At 51.6% G+C, this 17,903-nt stretch overlaps 1 protein-coding gene across 5 annotated transcripts in view; it reads left to right on the top strand.

Annotated features, from left to right (window-relative positions):
- Window positions 1–17,903, top strand: part of LOC125621599 (butyrophilin subfamily 1 member A1) — a 655,591-nt gene that overhangs the window by 633,790 nt on the left and 3,898 nt on the right. For 4 of the 5 annotated variants that reach the window (XM_075119822.1, XM_075119816.1, XM_075119817.1 and 1 more), the window contains 4 exons: window positions 7,029–7,061; window positions 9,462–9,482; window positions 11,569–11,595; window positions 11,721–11,747. In XM_075119822.1, the coding sequence (XP_074975923.1) occupies window positions 7,029–7,061; window positions 9,462–9,482; window positions 11,569–11,595; window positions 11,721–11,747 (108 nt within the window). The remainder of the gene's footprint in view (window positions 1–7,028; window positions 7,062–9,461; window positions 9,483–11,568; window positions 11,596–11,720; window positions 11,748–17,903) is intronic. The other variant, XM_075119821.1, reaches the window with a different exon arrangement.

A 17,903-nucleotide genomic window follows, 5' to 3' on the forward strand; every position in this document is an offset into this window, starting at 1 on the left:
ATTGTCTCACACTCCTTAATGTTTCTCTTCCTGACAACTATATTTCAACAAACCCTTCAAGTAGCATTTCTTTAATGAATTGTAATTTCAATGCTTTCACAATCCCTCCTTTTGGTCAAGCTACGCAATGACCAACAATGACTGGGTTCTACATATCAATCGTTCTTTATCTCTTTGTTCATCAGTGACATTTAAAATCATCAAATTAGCACTCTGGTTTGGGGCAGCTATCTGTGTAGCATGTGTGACACAATTTTGGATATAACAGGAAAGTAACTGAAAACATACAAAAATTATTAGGATTCCAAACAGGAGAGTTAGGGCTCCCTGAAACAACCAGTTTCCTATGCCAGAGAAATTGAAAAGGTTACTTAGCCACTTCCATAAAGAACTTGGCTCTTTGTGGGGAAGATATGCGATTTGTTCTAAGTGGCTAGCACGATCTATTACCTCATTGGTGTTGTCTGGTATATACACACAGCAGTCTTTTCCAATGAGAGCACAAGTCCCTCCTTTTGCCGCCAGCACTATGTCCAGTGCCTGACGGTTTTGGAGGGCCATCTATCGGATTGCCCTGTTTCTTTGCCCAGGGCTCCTAAACTTTCTCCGGTTTCATTTGCCATTATTTCAACTACTGCTTGTAACCTTAGGAGCCTTTTTGCATGGTGTATTACTCCCCCTAATGGTAGGAAGGAACCGCCAAGGGCCTCTTCCCAGGTTAAGGGGCTTATGTTATTTACATACCATTGGGCATCTGTTAAGTCCCTTCTTTTTCGCCTGAAATTGCAGAGGCGTTCTCGAGGGAAGGTTCCTAGCACTCGGAATTGTGGGAAGAGTCGGGCAGGATAACAGATTCCTGACCAATTAGCTGGTAGTGCGGTATAAGCTCTGGTCCCACACACCCAGTGATGGCCTATTAAGGCCGGGAAGGGTCGGTTGCACCCATTTGTCATATAGGTGTTTGTAAAGGAGGAGTAGTATCCCCCAAAGGGTACAGGGTAATTCTCCTTACGAGGAGTGTTGTTATTTCATGACATTGAAAGACTGTATTGTTTTCACTAATGTTACTGTAGGGGGAACATGAGATTGATTTCTCTGTTTGATCCCAGGTTGAGAAAAAATTCATATCTCCATACCCGGCCCGCCACTTTTTAGTTTTGTTTGAATAATCCCATACACCATTGGCCACAATATGCTGAAGGCCATGGCTTTTCCCCAGATCCAGACCTATCCCATTACACACCCAAAACCAATGACCTTTTCCCTCCACGACACTTATCCATTTAGATGCATTTATTCCCTCCGCTTCCCAAGTGTCATTGCTGTTCCATATTTTGTTAAACGGACGAGGCCCTCCAGTGAGGCCTGGAGACTTGAGTGGGATAGCCAAGACAGGAACACCAGTTTGAGAGTGGGCTGGGATGTGGCTGCAGACCCAGCAATTAGAAATATTAAGGGTCTGAGCTATCCACACCTGCTGCTGAATAAAAGAATTGTCATCATGGTCTCCCCAGACCATAAGATACTAGCAGCCAAGGAACAGCGTCTGCTTCTGGCAACCCTTACAAGAGCGTAGATTGTAAGGTATTGCAGACTGTTCCTCTACGTCTTCTTCTGGAGTCAAAATTGAGTCTGCGTTGTCCTGAGGTGATGCTTGGTTCTCTGGGGATGGTGCCTTCTTACACTGTGAAGCATGTATCCACGCTGCGATGCTAGATAGTTTAACAGCCGTCTGTGTAGTAAGCAGTACCTGATGAGGACCCTTCCACCGGGGCTCCAAGGCGTGCTTTCGATGATGGCGCTGTACGTAGACCCAATCACCTGGCTCGAGGTTGTGGCATGCGTCGGAGGTGGGTTCCGTGGGCCAGGTGGCTCGAACCTGTTAATGGAAGTGACTTACAGCTTGCATTAGTCCCTTGCAATACGGAAGGAGCACACTGTGAGTCAAGTTCAAATCTGGAAAGGGAGTAATGGTAGTCATAGCTCGCATAGGGCATCCCATAACAATTTCAAAGGGACTTAATTTATGCCTTTGGGATGGAGTGGATCTCATGTCCATAAGGGCTAATGCTAAGGCTACTGGCCAGCTTAATCCTGGAGAGTCACAAATTTTAGCAAGCTTATTCTTAAGTACACCATTTCGTCTTTCAACTGCACCTGCACTCTCTGGGTGGTAGGGACAGTGCAACAGGTGTCTGGTATGCAATAAATGGTCCAGGTGTTGAACAAGTTGTCCAGTAAAATGTGTACCCCGATCACTGGACAGAGTAGCAGGAATTCCCTTGGCAGGCATAATATGATTTAACAAACATTTGGCAACAGACTGTGAGTCAGCCTTGCGACAAGGAAAGGCTTCACTCCAACCAGAGAATAAACATACCATAACCAATATCAATTCATATTGTTGACACGTAGGCATTTGTGCAGGAACGGTGCTTGAGGCAGGTCCCGGAACCCCTGGGCCACTTTTACAGGTTTACCAATATTATGGCTTTGGCAAATGGTACAGGCTGCACAGTGGCGGGCTGCAAAAGAGCTAAAATGGGGGGCCCACCATCCTGTCTTAGTTACAGCAGAGACCATCCCCTCCTTTCCGACATGCGAAACACCGTGTAGCAGGGCGGCCAGAGACGGGTAGAGTGAAAAGGGGGCTACAAAGGCACCAGTAGGCGAGCGCCAAAAAGAATCGGGATGTAGAGAGCAACCTTGGGCAACCCAGGATTCTTTCTCGGTTTCTGGGGCAGAGTCTTGGAGCAGGGCGAGGTCAGTGAGGGACCAGGAGGGTAAGAGGAGAGCAGAGAACAAGGGAATCAGACACTGCGACTAGGCGTGCTGCAGCAGCTAGACCACGCAGGCAGGGGGGTAAGCCTTGGGCAACAGGGTCTAAAGCGGCAGAGAAATAAGCCACTGGGCGGTTCTTTTCTCCGTGCATCTCAGTGACAACTCCAAGTGCACACCCAGATTGTTCGTGGCAGGAAAGGATAAAAGGCTTAGAATAGTCAGGCAGCCCTAAGGCAAGGGCAGAAGCCAAACCCTGTTTGAGGGAAACAAAGGCAGAATTGGCCTCAGGGGGCCACAGCATGGGGTCAGGCACAGAGAATCCAGTGAGTTCCTGGAGAGGTTTTGCAAGGGAGGCATATTGGGGAATCCATTGTCTGCAAAATCCAGCCATGCCGAAAAACTTCTGGACCTGGCTTGGGGAGCGGGGTCGGGGAAAGGTAAGGATAGCTTGGACGCGAGTGGGAGAAAGTGCCTGGGAACCCTGGGAGAGGAGAAAGCCAAGGTATGTGACAGAAGCTTGACAGAGTTGTAGTTTAGAGCGAGAAGCTTTGTGACCCTTATTTGCTAGGGCAGTAAGGAGCACTAAAGAGTCAGTTTCAGAGGCAGACAATGAAGCAGAACAGAGGAGTAGATCATCTACATATTGGACTAGTGTGAACCTGGACAGGAAAACAAGGTCAGCAAGGTCTCAGGCTAATGCCTGGGAAAAATAGGATGGGCTTTCAGTATATCCCTGGGGTAGTGTGGTCCATGTGTACTGTTGCCCCTTGTAAGAAAAGGCAAACAGGAACTGGGAGTCAGGGTGAACCAGGACAGAAAAGAAAGCAGAGCACAAATCAACAACAGTAAAATGAGTTGCATCTGGTGGGATAGAAGCTAGAATCTTTGAGAGAGGCAAGTTTTGATTCTGTCCACCTATGATTTGCCTCTTCCCACCACTGCATGAAACAATCAACCTCTCCTTTTGCCAATTTAGTTTTAGGTTGGCCGAGTTTGTCTTTTAGGACGTCTACTCGGTCTTTGTCCCAAGATCCTAACAGTGGCCACTGAATTTTGGGATTCTCCTGAGTTAGCCTTTTGCATTCCCATACACATCTTTCCCCCCCCCATCCCCTCCAAGGTCAGCCTTTTGAAGCCATCCCCCACCCATGTCATGAGGTTTTCTGTTCATTAAAACACAACAATGCTAGCAACAAGACAAACACCACAAAACATAGATCCATGGTATTCTGTGTATATGTGTGTATATAAAGTCTGCTGCAGTTTCCACGGTAAACATCTGATGAAGTGAGCTGTAGCTCACGAAAGCTCATGCTCAAATAAATTGGTTAGTCTCTAAGGTGCCACAAGTACTCCTTTTCTTCATGGTATTCTGAGTTATTCTTCCGCTGGCGCCAGCTTGCTTGTAGAGTCTAAAAACAAAAGAAACAATTTCCACCCCCCTGGTGGGGACAGATTATTGCTTAATAATAATACCACTTTCTTTTACAAATTTCCTTGCTAATTGCAGGAAAAACAGAAGAATTACCTCCAGGCTGTACTTATTTTGTTCTATAGTCAGGCTGTTCTATAGTCAGGCTAGTGAATTACCCCACTCACTGGTCATTTATGAAATTCATGAGGTGGTGTACCTCAGTTTCCCCTCTTGTGCAACAGACCATGTTTGCAATAGTTTCTCTGCTGTACCGAGCTTTAAGTTTATTCTCAGGTAATAGCTGAGACACAGCTTCAGATTTTAGCACTATACACACACACAAAATTCTCTTTTGCCTAACATCCCTTGCACTGTGATTACTCTTTTACACAACTGAACCCCGATTACACTTCCATCTTGTACAACTAGACACAGCCAGGAGCAGCCAAGTTAAGTTCCAATAGAAACCCCTTACATCCTTTAGTGATTTTGATTACATTACCCAATAGTCAAACAATTTTGATCAGATTCTCTCTCTGCCTGCTGCCTGCAGCAGTCCCTTATAGACCATTTCTGTGGGAAAAGGGCACATTTTCCCTCAGAATAGCTGTAAAGGCTTCTGGGGACAGAAGCATAGTGGTGGTAGTAGCCACTCTATCTGACCCCATTAGCCTATACCATTTTTCCAGAAATTTACAGGAGTCCGGAATCTTCCTAAAATACATAAACCGAGCCAGCGTTCCTTTAGGGAACTGTCCCGACTTAGACGTCTGGTTACCCAAGCAGGAGGACTTTACACACCAATCACACAAGAAGGAAAGTCGGGTTCGTCAGAGCGATGCCCGGTGCAACACACAAAAGGAGCCCACAGGCTACTGCCTCAATCGTCCTTGCTTTCACACCAAGGGTTTTACCCAAGGCGCGGTGCGGCTGCGATTGTGCAGATTTCACTCACGCAGACCGTGGGGACAGGAACCCTTTGGTCAGCCGATCCCCAGATGGAGACGGCGCCCAGACTCAAACACACCACAGGGAGGACGGATAGACACAGAGACAAGACAGTCCTCAGTCCGGACAAAACACAGAAATAATTACCTGACCAGATTCCTGATGTCAGATCCCGGGATCCCTACCAGAACAGAGTGGGAACCAACAGCTTCGATGGCGTAGACTTCACTGTGGTCATGCACCCTTCCGTTCTGGCGGAGGACCGCTTAGGCCAAATGCCCAGGTGCCGGCTTGCCACGACCGTCCTAAGAACATTCAGGAGTCACACGGCCCCAGTGAAGACGGTTGCCATCTCGGTGGAACCTCCAAATTGTCAAAGTCAGATTCAGGACTCACATAATTTGTCAGACCACTCTGTTTATTAGCAAAGCGCTTTGCTAATGCACCCGGATGTGAGCCCCTCTCTGAGGCTCAAGATAACTTATTTATACAGCTAAGCCAAAGCCAATTTAACATAAGAGACAAAAGAAAGCAGAAACTGACAAATATACATACATATCTTATTTGCATACTAACATTTACCAATCTCCTAGCTCAGTAGGAGCTCTAAGTTAATTAGTTTGAGGACCCATTGTCTCACACTCCTTAATGTTTCTCTTCCTGACAACTATATTTCAACAAACCCTTCAAGTAGCATTTCTTTAATGAATTATAATTTCAATATAATTCATTCTACTTTCACACTGCCCATGCCCATGGCTGCATGGAGGAGCCTCCAGCTAATACCCCTGGCAGGCCGTGGTACCAGGCTGGAATATAGGCTGGTGACCAGGGTAGGGAAGGACCTGGGATGGGTCTCTGCACAGCAGCGTGGCAGGAGGGTTGGTAACATAGCCAGAGAGGGGTTTAGCCAGAAAAGGGCCTGGGAGAGCGGGGAAGCAGCAGCCTGGGAGAGGCTGCAGAGAAACCCAGAAAGGGACAGACGGTGTAGGAAGCAGCCCAGGGAAAAGCGACTCAAGGTTACTGAGCAGAGTGAACAGTCCCTGCATATTTAGGGTCGCTGGGCTGGAATCGAGAGTAGAAGGGGAACCCAGGGCCTCCCATAGCATCACCTGGAGGAGATGGACGTAAACCCCAATGGTGAGGGTAGGAGGACTGACTGAGCCCTGAGTAAGGGACTGCAAAGTTGGAGAGATGGGAGGGGGCTAGGGATGAGCTGTCTGAAGTCTAGAAGGATTATTGAGCCCAGAGAATGGCTGTGACCCAGTGGGGGCAGGGGAGGGGAGCAGATTGTTTAGCTACTTTACTCATTGGACTTTTTGTTGATCCTGCAAAGGGGAAGGGCCCCGACAGAGCTTTGTGCAGAGAACTGAACCCAAAATTACTTCACCACAAGTTACCCCTCCAGCAGCTGCAGACTTTAGACCCCTGGGGAACTACTGTCTGAGAGGGGAAACTGAGGCGTGGCAGCACCTCCATGCTGGGGAGAAGTATCCTACTATTGTACACACTTCTAAATTAAACCAGTGAAACTTTGTGTGTACACCTGGCCTAAGACAAAGAGACCTTCTCTCAACCCCCTCACAACAGCCAGATTTGAGAGGGGTGTGACTGGGACGCAGACAGTGGGGTGGCTTCTGTGGGGAGACTTTTAAGTGGCCACGGGAGGGGATACGTCATCGTGTCCCCACTATTGTGTGCTACCATGACTCAGTCCCAGGCAGCAGGGACACTGAGTGCAAAGGCCCCTGGACAGATCTGTCTGAGTGTCCATTTTTTGTCTGTCCGCCTCTCTCACCCTAGTGTGACTGTGCTAAGTTAACAGTAGTGATGTGCCTGTAAACATGATGGTGAAATCTTACCTCTCACCATTTTCTCCCCCTAGAGATGCTGCGATCTGATCTGGAGAGACAGAAAGGTCAGTGTCTGGGCCAGTGGGGCGTGTTAAAGCTTTTATGTAGCTATTTGCAAACAATGAAGAGGATGAGAAAGTACCAAGATTCTCTGTAGATGGGTAATTTCCAATTACACCAAAGGGAGTTTGACTGACATCTCGAGATCCTCACAGAAACATGATTCCCTCAGGCATCCTGCTGTACTAATTAAACCAGCGTTTATCAACTGGCAGGTCATGACCCTCTGGAATGGGGTCATAGAAGGCTATTGTGGGGGGGGGGGTGAGGTGTTGAAAATATTATAACAGTTGTAAAGAAAAGAAAAGAAAAGAAAATGTCCAGAATAACTTTGGGGCTGCCAAAACCTTCCGAGTTTGGGAGGTCACATACAGTAAATTTAGTGGTTGTGATGGATTATCCAGGCTTATCTTAGTTATTGATATATGTTTTACTCTGACTTTTATAATAAATAAAAGGGGGTTGTGAAAATTTTTGACTTTAATTGAGGAATGAACAACTTGAAACGTTTGAGACCAGTGCATGATTGGCTCCCTCTCTCAGAAGGGGGACTCTGAAATCTCATTGGGGATTCCCCTTTAAACTCCCTTGGGCTGTGTCTACACACAAACTTTCATGAGTTTAACTGAATCAGTTGAAAAGCACCTTGGGTAAAATTGGTGCAAGCAAAGCAGGGCCTTGTGAGGCAGTGTGTTCAGTGCACAGAGCATCGTGTTGCCCTGATTGCCCCGTTCACTGTGCCATTGCTCACTGTGATGTGATCATGTCCAGTGGCCTTCGCTGGTGGCCATGCTCAGCGGGCAGAGCTGGGGCTGTGCTGAGAGCTCACTCTCTGGTTCCTTGTGTCGCTTTCATTCAAATCTCAGCCTAACCCGGTTCTGGATGTAAGGTTGGGCCCAGTCAATCTGCTCAGCTCACAGACCCACTGACCAGGCCTCCGACTCTGGTCTGCCCCTGAGCCCCTCTCTGTGATCTCACAGAATGGGTGGCTGTGGGATCTGGTGTGCAGTGCTTCAGAGCTGCTGAGGCCCCTACGTGGCCTGTGCTTCGGGATCGCTGTGGATCCCCTGTCTTCTGACAGGCCAGTGGCCATGTAAGGAAGGGGACCCTCAGTGCCCATGGGCTGCATTCTTTCACTGCTGCTTTCCATGAAAAATAGAGATTTTTGTATTGTAAATATATCACTGCATCCCAGGTGTTTGGGGCAGGGGAGCCGGAGGTTTGGGCAGGTGTGGGAGGTGATTTTGTGTCTTTACTGCAGGTAGCCAGGCTCTTACTGAAGTGATGCCTCCAACTCTCCCCATCCTGTCCACACACAAACGCTCTCACCTGAGTTTAGTGGGGCTTTCAGTCCAGGGGAGCTGGCCCATCTCGGGCTGAGGGTTAGAGCCCAGGTAACACTTTCACTTGGGCTGGTAACCTGCCCATTCTACAGTGAGGACACAAGCTAAATCACTCAGTGCTGACAGTCCTCCAGTGCCGTCCCATGATTCCCCCAGGTGTGCTAGAAGCACAGACAAGTTCTCCCATAATTCACTGGGAAAGAATCAGTGTGGCTTAGCTGACTCAGCACCGAGAACCATGGGATATGTTTCCAGCAGTCCTAGGGACTCACACGGGGTGCGCAGCACCAGTGTGGACACAGTAACTGGGGTAGGGCTTTGCAGTGGGGCTGCTCACACCCAGGTTAGGTTAACCCAGAGGCTCAGAATGGGTGCTGATCATCTGGGCTAACTGCAGTGAAGACCTACTCTGGGTGGCATTTCAGACTGAGGAGGGGATACATCTGCCCCCTTTGGCCACAGGCAGAGGTGACATTAAATTTGGGAGGGAAAGGCCTTGATTTCATTATTCTAAACCCAGCAGCCTTCATGGCAAGTAGCTGCCTCAGTGCACTCTACCCCAATTTCTGTCACTACATCAAACAGTGAGGGAGAAGCACACTGCTGAGAAGTTCTGATCAAATTATCAGCCATGAAATAGCTCTGAATGCTGTCACTATAAGGCTTTGGAGTCTACAACCTGAGATGAAGGGGGCAGTTTGTATCTCTCAGATCACTGGTTTCAGGCTCTCTGCAAAGTCAGGCAGACATTGCTGTATTGTTGCAGCTGGTTCTCTTTGGAAGTATTTATTTTTATTAGGGACTTATTGTATTAGTGTTTATCAGTTAAACCCAAAAGTCAGAAGCCCCGATTATGGAGCACAATTATGTGGCAATTTTTAAAAAAATTGGAAATAATGTAGCTGAGCAAATGACTGCATAATCACGTTACACAAGGGCCTGACAACAGTGTAGTCAATGGGAACAGCTGTAAGCCCATGTATGTATAGATAATAGTAGAAAATACTCCTGTAAATGTGCCATATGTTAAATCGCATCCTCTTCTTTATGATTTATTTGTAGAAGAACATCGTGAAGAAAAAGGTAATGTTTCTTCATTAATGTTAGCAAGGAGGGAATATAACTTATACTTCCTAAGCAGCTATTGAGGGCTCTTATCAAACAGAACACACTCTGCTTTATATTGCACGCTAGCTATGTTTACCAGTGCCCCAGCCACTGAAATAACCTGGGGATTTGCTTCCTAGTCATTGACAGAAGGGAGCAGGTGAATGTATTATTTTGTCATTCACTATGTATTTAGTGATGGGGAAATGTTAAGTTGTAATAATATTTCTAACTTCCCCATCAGGGACATTCCCCATCAGGAAGGTGGTGGCCAGGGAGAAATTGTCTGCACAAAGGTTGGAGCTGGGATTAGACATATCATTGTGAATTGCTAAACTTTCAGACATTTAAGTTGTGATTCATTTTTATAACATTTCATGGCACATTTTCACAAATGTATTAACTTAGAGTTGACATTTGGGACAATTACCTAGGTACTGTAATGTGATTTTGTGCAATAACTCTTGACTGGTACATTCAGTAAACAGAATCTTTGCCAGATTTGCCGTAGCAGATCAGACCAGGGAAGAAGCTCCTGTGGGATCCTGTCCCCTGTTGCTTCAGAGAAAGGTTCCAGAAACCCCAATAAGACAGTCATGGAATACCCTGCCCAGAGGGGACGTTTCTTCCTAGCTCTAGGCAGTTCAGGATCAGCTTATGCCCTGAATTGGGAGGTTTTACATCCCCAATAATTTTGCAGTTCTATCTAACATACTGTGACTGTCCTCACTCTCCCTGGATATGTATAATGCTACTCAGGTCTTGGTCTGAGCGATACCTGATGGGGAAGAGTCACTGTGTATTTCTTGGGAAAGTATTTCAGTGAAATTGAAAGGCAGCAACTTAAAAAAATGGGAAAAAACTGTTGAGAGCGGGTGACTAGGACCATCCGATAATCGATTTACCATCTCCGTGCTGTTTGTTAGTCTGTGCACCTCTGCCATGTCCTCTGCTGTCTCCTCTCTGAACAGTCCTAATAATAACCTCTCTCTCCCCACACTGAAGTCTTTCCATGCTATAATTAACACCTTCTCCCTTTTCTGAATCCTCCACCCGCAATTTCTGCTCTGTCCTGTTGGAGATAGTGACCAGTAGAGGCACTGACTTTCTAATGTGTGTGTGTGTGTGGGGGGGGGTCTCGATCCCCTGGTTCTGCCCCAGGCTCCATCCCCAGCTCCACCCCTTCCCCCAAGGCCCCTCCCTGCCTCTTTCCAGCCTGTTCCATCCCCTCCCCTGAATGCACCCAGCCCTCACTCCTCCCCCTCCCCCCTCAGCGCCTCCTGCACGCCGCAGAACAGCTGCTCTGCGGCAGGTGGGAGGTGCTGGGAGAGAGGGGGAGGTGCTGATCAGAGCTGCTGCTGGCGGTTGGGAGGCACTGGGAGGGGAGGGGGGTTGGCTGCCGATGGGTGCTCAGCACCCACCATTTTTTTCCCATGGGTGCTCCCTATGTGTTCATCTACATGCTTTTGGATTCTATTTTTAATTATAATTTCAACCAATTTACTGGGATCTGAATTAAAGTTAGCTAGGCTGTAATTCTCCTTATCACTCTTGCACTTTTTAAAAAATATAGGGTGCAACATTTCCTACCTTCTTTTCCTCTCCATCAGTAGATGATTTTAATTAGATGCATATTTTTGCTAGCAGCTCAGCTGTTTCATTCTTAACACTCCTTCAGGACTGCTTGTTTAGGGCTGTGCAAGTGTCTGGATCTGTTGTGAATGCCTAGGTGCATCTTTTGTCTAACGAGTTAAACTCCTTTTAGGTTTTTCGCTCCCATCCCTTTTTTATAAGCATGAATTCAGATCTATTTATTTATTCGCAAAAAGAAAAGGAGTACTTGTGGCACCTTAGAGACTAACCAATTTATTTGAGCATGAGCTTTCGTGAGCTACAGCTCACTTCATCAGATGTATCTGATGAAGTGAGCTGTAGCTCACGAAAGCTCATGCTCAAATAAATTGGTTAGTCTCTAAGGTGCCACAAGTACTCCTTTTCTTTTTGCGAATACAGACTAACACGGCTGTTCCTCTGAAACCTGTATTTATTTATTGTTTTCTAGGGAAACTCTTCACTGAATTTGGGCTTGGTAAGTTCCATTTCCTGCCCCCCACATACACACCCTTAATATAATCTGTGTTCTACACTGTGTCCTGCTCAGCGTGTCTGTGTTCAGAGGAGTTCTCATTTCTCTCTCTCTGTGTTTGCTTTCAGGGCTGAGAAGAGCCCAGCTATATGCAGGTACTGTACCAAAAACTGACACTTCATTCACGTCAGCATCCCACCTGCCCCTGAGAGCTCTCTCCTCATTTCCCCAGTGCACCAGCACTTTCTTACCAAAAGCTATAGGCTGGAAACAGCAATGTCACTGGGGGCAGATGGAAAGGGGCAGACAAAACCCAGGTTTATTGCACAGCAGGGACATGCCCCCTTTGGGAAAGGGCTGATTAGTGAGGAAATGCTGCCCCCTGGTGTCACCTTTCCAGGACGGTACCTGGGCTCTGCAGGAGGGACATTCTCAGCTGTCTATAATTAAACAGACCTGCTCAGCTCTCTCCTCCCAGCAGCAGCATCGCTACGCTCACACCAAGCTTTAGCCACAATTTCCTTCTAGCGTAACAGGACCAGACAGGAGCTGTTCAGTGTCTCCCTGGATCTGGGGGGAGGAAGGCCCTGTCCCCACTGCCAGGGCAGACAGGTTTTTATAACCAGCTTGTGACACTCCCCTGACCCAGTTACAACAAACAGTGCCCAGACCACGAGGCAGCTTTTCTGTGGCTGAGCTGTGTGTGTGTTTGCTCCCAGCCTGCAGCCTGTCCGTGTGTGTGCCCTGGTGCCTGCTGGGAGAGTCTGGGCAGCTCCAGCAGGGATCAGAGAGCCCAGGGGCCATGCACACACATTGTAGCACCACTGGCCCAGGGGTCCATGCACTCCGGGGTATCCTACCACACAGAGCTGGAGGAGGGGACACCCAGGGCAGTTACACAAACACCAGTTACAGGGTTGCCACCTCTGAGGTGCAAAAAAACCAGGACATCTGCCTGCTCTATATACACCGCCTGTCCCCTCACCCCAGGCACTGTGTCCCCATCCCACCCCTGGATGTTCTCTGGCTGTCCTGGATGTCCCTCTTGTTCCTGGGGCTGGGCCAGGCACCAACCTCGCCAAGCAGGACATGGTGCAGATCTACTCCCCTCCCACCCCAGTAGTGACCCCCACATCCGGTACTTGAACCGTGTAAATGGGCCCTACTGGTCCCGCACTCCCCATCTCACTTGGGGCTAGTAATGTCCTGGGCAGACTCACAGATTTCCCAGGTCAGCGACCTGAACAAAGGGACAATCCTGGGAAACCTGTCCCGGTTCCAACCCTAGGTCCTGTCCAGACAGCACAGTAACACCCAGCTGAGCTGGATACAGGCAGCCAGACATGTGCCAGCCTAGGCCCCTGGCAGGGATGCTGAGCTGCCAGCTGCCAGGGTCACGAACATGTTAACTCTGCCGTGTGCCATACACCATGCTTAGATCCCCCAGGGCCCTGGGCCCAGCCCCAGAACAGCTGTAACCTAGACTCCTAGCAATGCAGGACTGGAAGGGACCTCGAGAGGTCATCTAGTCCAGCCCCCCATGCTGGGGCAGGGCCTAGACCATCCCTGACGGGTTTGTCCTGTTCTTACAAACTTCCAGTGACGGGGATCCCGTAGCCTCCCTTGGACCAGGTCCAGAGCTTCACTGCCCTGAGACTTCGACAGTGTTTCCTCATCTCCAGCCTCAGTCTCCCTTGCTGCAGCTTGCACCCATTGCTCCTTGGACAGGCCCTCACCCTGCCGGCTGCGGGCACTGGGGGTGTCACCAGGTGTGAGCATCGCTATTATCGCTCTGAATGCCTGGGGGTGCTGGGCTGGCTCAGGGGGGCAGTGAGGGCAGCTGGGACCTTTCACTCCCCAGTCACCGATCTCAGCCCAGGCTCAGAGTCCAGTTCCCAGCGAACAGGAGCTCATGTCGTAATTCTTGTTAACGGCAGCCTGACCGGCCATGTCCGCAGGGAGGCCAAGGCCTGAAGGGGCCGCAAGGACGGTTCCTCCCCAGGGAGAGGCTCCAGCAGGTGTCAGGCCTGAGCCATGTTGACAGGACAGAGCGGGGCTCACACGGCCCCTGTGACGTCCTTGTACCCTCGATACCCAGAGCTCCAGCAAGAGGGGTGTAAACCCCACTTGTACCCCCAGCACTGAACTCACTGACACTGCCCCAAGGCCCCCTCTCCTCCCGGGGTTGAAGGGGGGGAATAAATGGCACTGGAAGAGAGGGGCCAGGAGACCATGGCGCCATCACTTTTACTGATAGGAGGGCTAGGTCTCCCACTTTTTACCGGCTGTAAGGGTGAGCGATGGGGGGCGGGAGGGGGCAGAGAGGAGCGACCATGGGGGCAGGGTGTTGGGGGGGAAGAGGCGGTGCGGGGGTGGAGTCTTGGGGAGAAGGGGCGGTGCGGGGGTGGGGTCTTGAGAAGAGGCAGTGTGAGGGCCGTGGCTCGGGGAGAAGGGGCTGTGTGAGGGCAGGGGTTCGGGGAGAAGGGGTGGTGCGGGGGCAGGAGCTCCAGGAGAAGGACCCACACGGGAGAGCGGGGCCATGGTTCAGGCACCAGTGGCCCCTCTACTTTTAGGGAGCTTCCATCATTCCTGGGGAGAGGACCATCCCGGATCCTGATCCACGGGCACATCTGTGTATTTGCCGGGTGCACAGAGCTCTCCAGGTGGAGACACTTTCTCACTGACCCAGGAATCGGTGCTGGGAGGCCCCACTGCCCAGAAGGCCAAGGACTCTCGCTCCCCTGCTCTGGGGGTGAAGGGAGGGACCCAGGGGCTGCTGTTCCAGTCCCAGGAATGGGGTGAAGGGGACGTGGACACAGACAATGTCCCCGCTTGCGCTGTGAGGGGCAGACCTGGCTCCACGCTGGGCTTCAGAGCCTGAGCTCTAGCCTGAGCGTGAACGTCTACGTGGCTATTTTTAGTGCCAAAGAGGGAGCCCCACAAGCCTGAATCTGTCCACCCCGTTCAGAGACTCGCTGCGGCGGGCTGTGTACATGAACCCAGAGTGTGTCCAGAGTCTGAGTCTGAAAGTTCCCAGCGCGTCTGATCCAGGGCTGGTTAATGAGAGCGAGGGGGGTGGCTGGCGCAGTGGTTAGATGGAGACACCGGGGCCCCTGGGGCTCTGGGACGGTCTCTGTGACCATTGTCTGCTCTGGGAGACGCCCAGGTGCAGCTGCAGAGGGTCTGTGCCACCAGCATCGTCCATGGGACAATCGCTCTGGGCAGAGTTCAGGCTGATTTGTGGGGGTCTCCATTTTCAGCCTGATTTTGGGGGCGAGATCAGGGGCTCAGGGGGAATTTTTTTACCCAGGGCAAATTAAATGGCAGCTCTGGAGTGTTTCATAGCTGATGTCCTGAGTCTGACCTGCCCGTAACTGCGTGTCTGGGGATGTTGACAGTCACTCACTGCAAGTCACTGGGATTTGGGCTCCTCAGTTGCTGGGACATGTTTGAAATGGAGCTGGGTGAAATGTTTTGGACAAATAGTTTATTTGCTGCAAAATTATATTTCGGGTCGACAGAAACTATTCGCAAATTCATGTCGAGTTTGCTGACGAGTTTCAATGAACAGAAAGGTGCCGCCGCTTCCCTTCCAGCCTTTAGCCCCGTGGCTGGGCCCTCAGCGGGGAGCCCCCGGTTCCATCCCCCCGTGGGACGCCATGAGGGCTTGAGCTGCTGGGCTCTGGGGGTCTGATGACGTCCCCCTGTGTCTAAACACTGCCCTGGGCATTGGGCCAGAGCGTGGGAGTGAGAGTGACTCTGCAGCCCAGGGTGTCGGGCCCTGACCTGGGAGACCCAGAGTCCAGCTCCCCTGCTCCAGTCACCCTGTAATTATTGATCCATAACCCCAGTGACGGGAAGGGTTACGGCCCCTGGCACACCAGTGTCTCTGGCCATGTCTGCCGGGGTTTCCTTGCACCGGTGCAAACCCCCAGGGCAGACTGGCTGTGCGGATGTGAACTGGGACTGGTGCCTGGTGCAGCTTCTCCCAGATGGAGGGGGCAGTAAGCGGGGAAATGCCCCCGTCCCCCCCACTGCCCTGGCCTCATTAGCAACGGCCTATTAGTACGCATTTATCCCCCACCCCAGAATCCTCCACTGCACGGCCGCCCCAGTGAGCCCAACCCAGACCACTGCCCCATGGCGGACGGGCTGGGCCAGGAGAGGGGAGGGGCAGACTGTGGGGCAGATGGGAGAGAGGGAAGGGGCGGGAGGGGCAGACTGAGGGGCAGACTGGCTGGAAGGTGGGGCCCGTGGGGCCCGCCAGCATGGAGAGTCCCAGCTGCGCCCCCTGGGGCAGGGCTGCACCCCCAGTGTGTGTGGGGCCTGCACCAACCTGCTCTTAGCGAAAAACCAACCACACATGACCCCAAAGCAAGAGAGATTCCCTGGGGCCTGCCTCTCCCTCACCCCTCTGGCTCCTGCCCCTCCCTTACCCTTTTCTCACCCCTGTGCCCACCTGGACCCTGCGTCTATTCTGACCCCTCCTCCTTGCCCCTCCCCTTCTTCCCACCCACTTTCTGCTTCCCCAGGCCGCTCTGTCCCCCACTTTGCCTCCCTGGCACGTGCCCCTGCCTTCCACCCACGTCTGCCCCACTGGAAACCCCCTCCCTTCCCCTCCTGCCCTCCTGGCACCTTCCCCTCTCCCTCAAACATCCTCTGCACCCTGGAGCCCACCCATCACTTCACACCCCCTCTATGTCCTGGCATCCACCTGTCACGGAGTCCCTGGGCGATGCTCTGGAACTGCTCCCCATGAAGCCAGTCAGGACTCTGGGGCAGTCGCCTTTCTGTGAGCAGCCTGTCTTCAGGACACACAGCTCACACAGCTTCCACCTTCCTGGGTCTGACCTCGGAGCATTCAGCATCCTCTGCCCCTCCGTGCGCTTCCCACAGCGAGTCCGCTCAGGCGGGGCTCCTGGGGAAGCCAGAGGGTCCTGCACCCCAACTTCGCAGTCAGACGTGACTCTCAGCCAGCCAGTAAAACAGAAGGTTTATTAGACGACAGGAACATGGTCTAACACAGAGCTTGCAGGTGCAGAGAACGGGACCCCTCAGCTGGGTCCATTTTGGGGGGTAGTGAGCCAGACAACCACGTCTGCACTTCACTCCATGTCCCAGCCAGCCCCAAACTGAAAACCCCTCCAGCCCCTCCTCCTCTGGGCTTTGTTCCTTTCCCGGGCCACAAGGTCACCTGATTCCTTTGTTCTCCAACCCTTCAGCTCTCACCTTGCAGGGGGGGAAGGGCCCAGGCCATCAGTTGCCAGGAAACAGGGTGTCGGCCATTCTCTGTGTCCAGACCCCTTCACACACCTGCCCTCTAGGGCTCTGCAATGATCAGACACCCTTACTCCACCCCCTAGATACTTAAGAACTGCCTAGGGGAAACTGAGGCACCCCCACACTATTCAGAGGAAACATTAAGAACAGTCCCACTTCGTCACATCTCTCCCCCCTTCGAGATCGAACTGAGCGGGGTCACTTTAGCCGGTGACCTGGGGAAGTTCGAAGCCACCAACGTTCCCATGGATGCCCCAGCATCTCTCCCGTTCCTTGGTAGGAGTTACACCAGGCCCCTCCGGTTTCACGCCCTCCCTTAGGTCAGGGGTGGTCGATAGCACTCGCAGGCCGCATGTGGGAAGGTTTATGCAGCCCATGCCCTTTGGCCACCCCAAGAATGTCTCCCCATTGACCATCACCTTCTGCTCCCACTGGAGGTCCGAGGGGCCTGGCCCCAGGAAACTCCACACCGACATATAGGTTGGGGTCAGGAGTGGGAGCCTGTCCACATCCCCACCCATCTGGCTGACGGAGTCTATGGCCTTGGGACCCAGCAAGGGAGCTAGACACCGGGGCTTTTCCGCAGGGTCCCCCTAGTTCAAATCTCCAGCCTGCTCAAAGGCAGTGAGGTGGGCATCCACCTCCCCCCCATCCTTAACCAGGGGCAGCAATTTAGTCTCGAGGTTCCCTGCGGAACTGGCACCCCGGGGTCTATCCCCACTCACCCCGGGGAGGTCCCCTAGGCCTCTCCGCTCCCCCAACGCCAGTTCATGGTGCTGCTGCTTCTGCAGCTCTTTCTCGGGCTCTCGCTGTCTCCCACGGTCCTCTTGCTCTCTCGGACTCAGCTCCAATCCCGTCCGTCTCGATCCCCCGATGGGGAACCCGATCGTGAAGACCCTCGTCTGGTCGGGGACAGGAGTCTTGGCGATGCCTGGCTCCCACTCCAGCTGCTCCCAGATCCTGCTATAGCCCCAGTTGGGGTCAGGAATCTGTTCCTTAGAGCGGTCATCCTCCTCCAGCTGCACGATTAA

Source organism: Caretta caretta, chromosome 14 (genome assembly GCF_965140235.1).
Source record: "Caretta caretta isolate rCarCar2 chromosome 14, rCarCar1.hap1, whole genome shotgun sequence".
In the NCBI taxonomy this organism is placed as follows: domain Eukaryota; kingdom Metazoa; phylum Chordata; order Testudines; family Cheloniidae; genus Caretta; species Caretta caretta.